Raw genomic sequence first — 7,748 nt, 5'->3', positions numbered from 1 at the left:
ATCGCACAAACTGAATCATTTGTTTCTTATTGTATTTGTTCTTTTTGTTGTTTGCTGATTATTCGCGATGAAATACATTCACGCGGTCGATCACACGATCATCTATTGACTGGAATAGGTGGAAAACTGTACGATATTTACGGGGAATGCATGTTGTTAACGATAATTTACGCATCAAAACGACACCGAGATATGTTTTTGAATTGTTGCAGGGGCTCTTTTGGTGATTAAAAAGATTAGTTTTGCTGTTTTTTCATTGTTTGATCGGTACGCTTTGTTGGTGCACCACCGTACAATTACGCCATCAGGCAACAGTGTTTGTTTTACGTACGAGAAGAGCGTGCTCTTATTAGTGGACTATAATACCGGAGTTTAAGAGATTCGATTCTGAAGAAAGGAGAGAAGAATGTTTGTTGCAAAAAACACGACGACACCGTGTACCTTACGATTGGGTGCATTTGCCCGTAGCGTGCTTATGTACAGTGGAAATTTTTCGTGCGGTAATTAATAATGCAATCCGTCCCCCAATACTGTTGCACGCTCGCTGCATGCTGTTTGCCTTATAAACGGTGTAAACTGTCGAATATACAGTGTGTGGTATGTGCGCGATCGTTTCGGGGTGTGGAACAAAAAGGAATGGACATCTTCACGTTAAAAAGGAATACTTATTAAGCATAAACCATTTCTCTCGGCATTCGATTCGACATCTCCGTTAAACGTTTGTCCGATCTTGCTCTAGTGTCCTAATAGCTATTCCTTTCATTAACACCCTAACAGCTTTTATAGTTGGTTTGTAAGAGTAGTGTTTGTTTCTTCATTCGGTTGATTTTGTTTGACTCGTTAATATCATGTTCATGAACGTTTTCATTAATTTACTTAATCACACGATTATATCATTAAAATGAAAATGGAAGACATTTTTTTAACGCTTGTTCCGCGCTCTAGCCGTTCTCCTTTCTTATGCGTTTGCTTTTCATCTGCAGGTGTATATATATAATTCTATATCCACGTTCTAATACGTTCAATCTTTTCCTTGCTGTTTTTGTTTCAATTCTCCCGCACCGATACCTTGCTTGCTTTCGTTAATTATCTTTTACGGTTTGTATGCTCACATACGTAATGTTGTGTATATATATATTTTGTTAATGTAGTTATAACATTTCGCGCTTGTTTATGCCCTAAAACACAGTAAATAGATCGCTTGCACTGTAGAGCTTGTTAAGAACTTACTGAAATGGTTTGGTTTTGTATAGCTGCTTGTGGATTTTCAACTTTTTTCTCTTTGTAGAGTAGCAGTTTACTTCAGATGTTTTTTCTTCTTCTTCAGATTGTAACCAAAGTTATATTTAAAAGTCCTTGCATATCTCCTTCATTAACATCTGCAGTAGTGTTGAAGATGTGGAAAATAAGAATTCCTATTCATTGTCCGTTTTTCACGTATTTTCGTCAAAAGAGTGTAGCTTTTGTTACTTGTTTTGTATCCGTTCTACAGTTTTGGCCACGATAGAACAGTCTCTCGACCGACTCGATTCTCTCTATTGACGCCCGTATAGCTTAAGCCATTGTTCCATATTGGAATTTCTTAACTTTGAAGTATCTGGAAAAAAGGTCAGATAGTTTTATTAGCCACAGGCCATCTTCCCACACACAACAAACACATTACTTACCTCCACAGACCGTATCCGACGACGGTGCAAACGGTAGCAACGGCCAGCGTAGAACCGACCGCTATCGGTGCCGTTTCATCACGGTACGTGCCGGTAGCACTGCACTGGAACGTTGGACCCCAGGCATTGCCCGCCTTGTACATGAAACTTTGCATCCGCAGCTCGCGCAGATACAGCTTAGCCAGATGGCCCGACTTGTCGTTTTCGTCCTGGGCGAACATTGTGATCGTGACTTCGTTGTCACAGGTGTACGATTTGCCGACCGGCGTTGGGAAGAGCAACGTACCCGGTGGGGTCGATAGCTTCACATCCAGACCCGGTCGATCGATATGTTCGAACAGTTTGTTCGATGACGAGTAGGCGAGATCGACACTGTTCACGTACCAACGCTCACCGCCCGGCGTTTTCGAGAAGTAGATGTTAACGGTGAAACCCTTCCAGGCCATCGTGATGCGTGATTCATCCTCCCAGCATTCGCCAGATATGTCCATCTGATCCGGAAGGAATGTATCGGCCTCCTGGTTAAGTGTGAGTATAAGGAAATTAGTAATTTTTTTTATAACCTTATGTTCTATTTTTAAATTGTTCTATAATTGTTTGAAATCATTGTCATTAGTAGTTTGAAAACATATCTTTCATGTTGTTTAAATCAATACGATTTTTCTTATTTCTTGAAGATAAAATAAATAAAAATATTATTTTTTAACACTAAGCTGACCTTTGGCTATGTTACTAGTCATGCGCTTTAAAACAGTTCTTATTGCCAAGGTTGTTATTTTTAATCAAGATAATAGCTAGAAACTATTAAAACTCTGAACTGGCATTAAATAAAAATTGTTAAAAGTATGTAATTAATGCTATGAAATATTTAATTAAACTTGAAGACTTCAACAAGTTGTTACGAAGACTGAAGATTTATTCAAGACTGAAATAAATTGTTTAACGTTGTATTAACAATAAACTATTTAGCCTGGAGATTTTAAACTTATTTTTACCAGTGTATTGCAGAAAGGGACATAAGCTATTCATCCACTTTTTCAAATCTAATAAAAAAGAGTACGATTTAAATGATTAACAGTTTCACTCAACAGGTGTGCTTTACGCTGAACATTTTACACTAATTGCCACAAACTAATTGCACGCACAATTTCACGGGTCGTTAAGTGTTCGTCGATGCACAAACCAGACAAACCTCTGTACATTAAAGGAATTGCATTTTTTTTTCTCTACAGGGAAGAACTTCAGTGTAATAGAAGTCACGTACTGGTGGGGACAACCTTTTCCTCTACTACTACTTACCTTATCCTCATTGTACTTATCACGGTACTGAATGCTCAGCAGGGCATCGGTTTGAATCAGTATGCACGTTGCGCCACTCGCTCCATTCAGACGGTACAGCGACAGAGACGACGGTACAGCAGTGGCCTGCGGTGGGTGTGGAAAATGGAAAACCCCCAAAGGTCGGTTAGATAAACGTCAAACGTGTAGCCGTCACATGATGGGAAAATTTGGACGACGAGCGAAAAGCTTTTTGCCGTTGCGAGCGAAACGAAACACCAGGGATGGCGATGGTGTCGTGCTATTTCTGCTTTTCGTAGGGCGAAAAAACGCACACGGAAACATGCCACACACTTCCAACACTGCACCACCCACCCGTATGGGTGGAGAGTAAGAAAATCGATATCCAAATGCTACAAGTTCCTTCGCAAACGGAAGAGATGCCAACATTCATTCATAAAAAAACGACTACGGGACGGTTATCGATGGAACAATGGAAAAATTGGGGACTTGGTTTTTACACTCCTATCGACTCCATATACATACCGAACTGGAGGTGGGCTTCATCGTGTACTTTGTAATGCGTGGTTTCTTGGTCGAAAGTCCTTCCAGCTGCAGTGCGTTGCTGAAGTGCAGCAACGTGGCTGGAAGTGGTAGAAAAAAGTTGATTTTTGTTCATCAGGATCTCGACAACTACTGGAAGTACATGGGCAGCGGGACTGCGCTTACCGAAAATTAACGCCCTTAGGTAGAGCAACTCCTTCCGCGAAAACATGTTTGAAAATTGCACTTTTTCGTTTTGTTATTTTTTGTCTAGCGACTTTCAATCTTATCACACCACTAGGAAACACTCCACAGCACACTTTGCACAGGTTGATTTCGTTCAGGCAAACTCAGATAAACTTTTACGTTTGCCCGTCGACAGGTGTCCACCTTTGCATAACGCTGTCGAACAATGAGCCTGTCAGCAGCCAGTACAACCCGACGGTCCCGAAATGTGTCACGGTCGTGTTCGCCAGTTCGTGCAGAATGGTGAATGTGCTTGGTGGGCAAAACAAACGTGCAGATAAAAGGGAACACATGCGCACTGGGGGTGACACTGGTGAACCGAACGAAATGTCTCCGGCGAAATGGAAACATTCCGTAAGGCGAGAGGAATTGGTGAGGCGAAAACGGACATGATGGACATCGAGAGTATTGTATTGCTTCACAAAAGTTATGCACGCTACGCGACACATGGCTATTGCAAGGATACCACTAACGGCCAGTTTGAATTATATGCTCGCGTGAAATATTTCACAATGAAACGTTTCACTACAAAAAGCGATGGAGAGCGAAGTAGATTTAAAAAATATTTTATTTAAACTAGGTGACTAATATTAAATAGCCCTTAAACCTTGTAGTTTTACATTAATGAAAGAAGCCTCAGGTTTTATACTTTAAAACATTTAGCACTTTCTCCCTTTGACAGTGATTTGGAACCTAATGGAAGATGGAACTGGTAATTATTCTCCTTAATTATAGCTCCAAGGCCAATGTTAATGATCTTGTAAAAAGCTTTTACAACCTTTTAAATAGTTCTGTATGATTTCTTCGAAAGCGTAAGCTTATATAAAAGGCGCTGTTTTCATGATTTTTCAATCAGCAGTTTGAAATGTCTATTATCGTGTGGAATACTTTTCTACTACTCGTGGTTTCATTAGCACCAGCAGCAGCCATCCAGGATAGCAAACCATACCTACAACGACTCATTGAAGATGGGTTTAATACGTCGGATATCAATGTGGTTTACTTCGTTGCCGATCACGGTGCAGATAGACAACTTTTCCGTGGAAACTATCCACGCGTTTTAATTCCCGCTCTAGAGAATCAATCGAAGATGATGAGAAGCAAGAATGCATACATAAAAATTGCTGCACAATCGTTGGTGGTTATCGACGCACGCAAAGAACCAGTGGTGAGTGTGGAATTTAACCCAATTTAAGTGTTTTCATTCCTAATATATCTTTCTTTTGCTTACTTATAGGAAGAGAGACTCTGTTTGATATACTTACTAAAGGAGCTACAGCGTATCCACAATCCTGGAAGTAATAAATTTGTGCTGCTGGTTAGTCAAGCATTCTATGAGAACTCAGCCTCAACTAGTCTGAAGTACCTGCAGGAGGGGTTAATCAACTTGGGTGTTGGTTACTCGGTGGTATTATCCTACGATCAGGTCAACTCCAAAGATCCTGTGCTGATGACACGGATCAGCTTCGGACATAAAATCACCACCAGTGTGACGAGTTTCGTCAATTTTCGACACTTGTTTCGGTTAGACATACGTTCCTTGGACGGTTTACGCATGTCCGGAGTGTTGTACAACTTTTTCCCCTTTAGCTACATCGCCCGGAATGGGCGTTGGACCGGTACAGATTTTCAGATGTGGAATGAGGTGGCGGTACAGCTGCGATTGCGTCTAAAGCTTATACACGCCAAACCGGGAACGATGTATATAGGTGGAGCATATTCACCGGCCATGAGGAACAAGTCCGTGGACTTTATTGCTTCACGGGATGTGTTCGTTCTTGACGGTGCAGAGAAGCTACTTCTTTCCTCGCGAGACTACTTCAGTCTCGTGGTGCCTAGACCTGTGACGTTGAATTTGATTGATGCGCTGCTTCAACCGTTTAGACGCGAAGTTTGGATAATGGTGGGAGTTTTGGTGAGCATTCGTGTACTGATCGCTCATCTACAGGATATTGTGATGTTGCTGGATAGACAGGGATTTGTGCGCAATCGTTTAGACAACACCCTGACGAATGAATATCCATGGTTTGGATGGATAAAGGTAGCATGGGATGTGCTGACGTTTCTGCTTATTGAGGCATACTTAGCGCAAGTTACTTCGTTTCTGCTCACCCTACGGTACATTGAAGGGCCGAAAACCTTAGACGAATTCCTGGCATCAAACATTTTAATTGTGGCACCTTCGGTACAGACTCACTCACTGGTGCATTTAGATGCAGCGCAAAAGGCTCTTCTGATATCACGCTTTGTAAAGCGCACCCAAGAAGAACTGTCCCGACCGGATCTGGCGGATGCATACGTGGAGCTCCGAAGTCGTGTAATGTTTCTATCCTACGGGACGGAACCGATCGATCCGGTAACGCGGAAGCGGAACTATTACATTTTAAACGAACCACTAGCGGATGTGCGGTTTCAGTATAGCTTTGCGAAAAAAACTGCTTTAATGATGGTGGCCGAACGCTGTTTCCTTTGGTACGAGGAGAATGGAATGAGGATGCAAATCGATAATTTTTATGAACAATGGGCAAAGGTCATGTATGTCCGGAAACAGCACGGCATCAATGGGACCGTGTTAGGGTTTTCCGATCTAAATTCGTTGTGGATTTGCACGGTCGTAGGTTGGTGCGTAAGCGGATTGGTGTTTTTTATTGAACGTGTCCTGAACTCACGGGCGCTTCATCGGCGAATTAAGAGCAGGTTTTTACATTAAATAATGTATACCTTTTATACATTTTGTGTGCGTGTTTTGTTTTGAGATCATTAGCCAGCACGCCGAGCGCTTAATTCACCGAAGTGAACAAATTCCCTAACACACTAGAGTGCCCTAACACACACGACTTATAGCTCGTTATACCATTTATTGATTTGCGTTGTTTATTCAATAAATCACTATAACATACACTTTTCCCTTTTTTATTTAAAGCATTATTTGTGTGAAAAGAAACTTATTTCAAAAAATTCGCATTAAAATAAATCAACTTAAATTTTTTTGCAAAATTTCCCAAAAAAAACGTAAGGGGTAAGCCTTATGAATTTTTCGAGTTGAAAATTTTTTGTAATTTTTTTTTCTGATTTTTTATTCTTTATTTAATTTAAAGCATTATGTGAGTGAAAAGAAACTTATTGCAACAAATTCGCATTAAAATATATCAATTTTTAAAATTTTGCTGAATTGATCAACAATGAGGAAAATTTTACATTTTCTCAAACAGGGTATGAACATTGGTTACGGCACGTACACCTGAGAGCATGGCTGTCCAAGAAGAAAATGTAGCCATTGGTGCCATCTATCGACCACAGGATAAAGATTGGCGATCCGTTGGATGCCGACCGAGTTATAGGCAAAAATTGGCGCAAAAATGAGCCTTATGAAATTTTCAAATTTTATATTTTTTAATATTTTTTATAATTTTTTGTTCTTTTTTTTATTTAAAACATTATTTGGGTGAAAAGAACCTTTCTTTAACCAATTGGCATTAAAATAAATCAATTTATTTTTTTTTGCAAAATTTCTCAAAAAAATCGTAAGGGGTTAGCCTTATGAAATTTTCGAGTGGAAATTTTTTTTAAATTTTTTTTCTGATTTTTTATTCTTTTTTTAATTTAAAGCATTATTTGAGTGAAAAGAAACTTATTTCAACCAATTGCCATTAAATTAAATCAATTTATAAAATTTTGCTCCTTTGAGATCCTTTGATCCTTTGAGGTTGTCACTTGTCCCTTACGCAAGGCCAAAAGCATCAGGTCAATCTAGCCCATCGTGCTGCAAAAGAAACGAAGGAAGCACCGTGCGTGATACAACCGGAAAAACCACGCATCGAGCCGAAAAAGTTCGTCCCAAACAGATCTATTTCATTTTTATAGCTTCTTATGTTCATTTTCCACATTAGGCTTATGTTAATATTAATAATAATTCTTTTTCACTTTCACAGCACACGAGCTTCCGTTAGTTATCCCATAATATTATAGTTTAGTATTTTTTCGTTCCTTAAAATCCTTGATGTTGGACACAAC

General features: G+C 39.9%; 2 protein-coding genes across 2 annotated transcripts; one reads left to right on the top strand and one right to left on the bottom strand.

Moving 5' to 3' along the window:
• Positions 1-186: 186 nt before the first annotated feature.
• On the bottom strand, positions 187-3,981 carry LOC125767360 (uncharacterized). Its single transcript, XM_049433854.1, has 5 exons — positions 3,675-3,981; positions 3,492-3,589; positions 2,967-3,092; positions 1,668-2,185; positions 187-1,597 (listed from the first exon to the last, which is right to left on the bottom strand). The coding sequence occupies exons 1-5, from the start codon at positions 3,718-3,720 to the stop codon at positions 1,555-1,557; spliced, it is 831 nt and encodes a 276-aa protein (XP_049289811.1). The 5' UTR covers positions 3,721-3,981; the 3' UTR covers positions 187-1,554.
• Positions 3,982-4,002: 21 nt separating this feature from the next.
• LOC125767330 (uncharacterized) lies at positions 4,003-6,571 on the top strand. Its single transcript, XM_049433807.1, has 2 exons — positions 4,003-4,902; positions 4,972-6,571. Exons 1-2 carry the CDS (start codon positions 4,600-4,602, stop codon positions 6,442-6,444), a joined length of 1,776 nt encoding a protein of 591 aa, XP_049289764.1. The 5' UTR covers positions 4,003-4,599; the 3' UTR covers positions 6,445-6,571.
• Positions 6,572-7,748: the final 1,177 nt, after the last annotated feature.

The sequence above is a fragment of the Anopheles funestus genome, chromosome 3RL (assembly GCF_943734845.2).
Source record: "Anopheles funestus chromosome 3RL, idAnoFuneDA-416_04, whole genome shotgun sequence".
Classification (NCBI taxonomy): Eukaryota; Metazoa; Arthropoda; class Insecta; order Diptera; family Culicidae; genus Anopheles; species Anopheles funestus.
This window is presented reverse-complemented; position numbering and strand designations above follow the sequence as displayed.

Bases quoted from the DNA above. Each gene is read 5' to 3' on its own strand.
- LOC125767360 (XM_049433854.1), bottom strand. From the start codon at position 3,720: ATGTTTTCGCGGAAGGAGTTGCTCTACCTAAGGGCGTTAATTTTCG. The intron at 3,590-3,674 runs GTAAGCGCAGTC...TACCACTTCCAG, and splicing joins CCTAAGGGCGTTAATTTTCG to CCACGTTGCTGCACTTCAGC. The intron at 1,598-1,667 runs GTAAGTAATGTG...CCTTTTTTCCAG, and splicing joins GTCGGATACGGTCTGTGGAG to ATACTTCAAAGTTAAGAAAT.
- LOC125767330 (XM_049433807.1), top strand. From the start codon at position 4,600: ATGTCTATTATCGTGTGGAATACTTTTCTACTACTCGTGGTTTCATTA. The intron at 4,903-4,971 runs GTGAGTGTGGAA...GCTTACTTATAG, and splicing joins ACGCACGCAAAGAACCAGTG to GAAGAGAGACTCTGTTTGAT.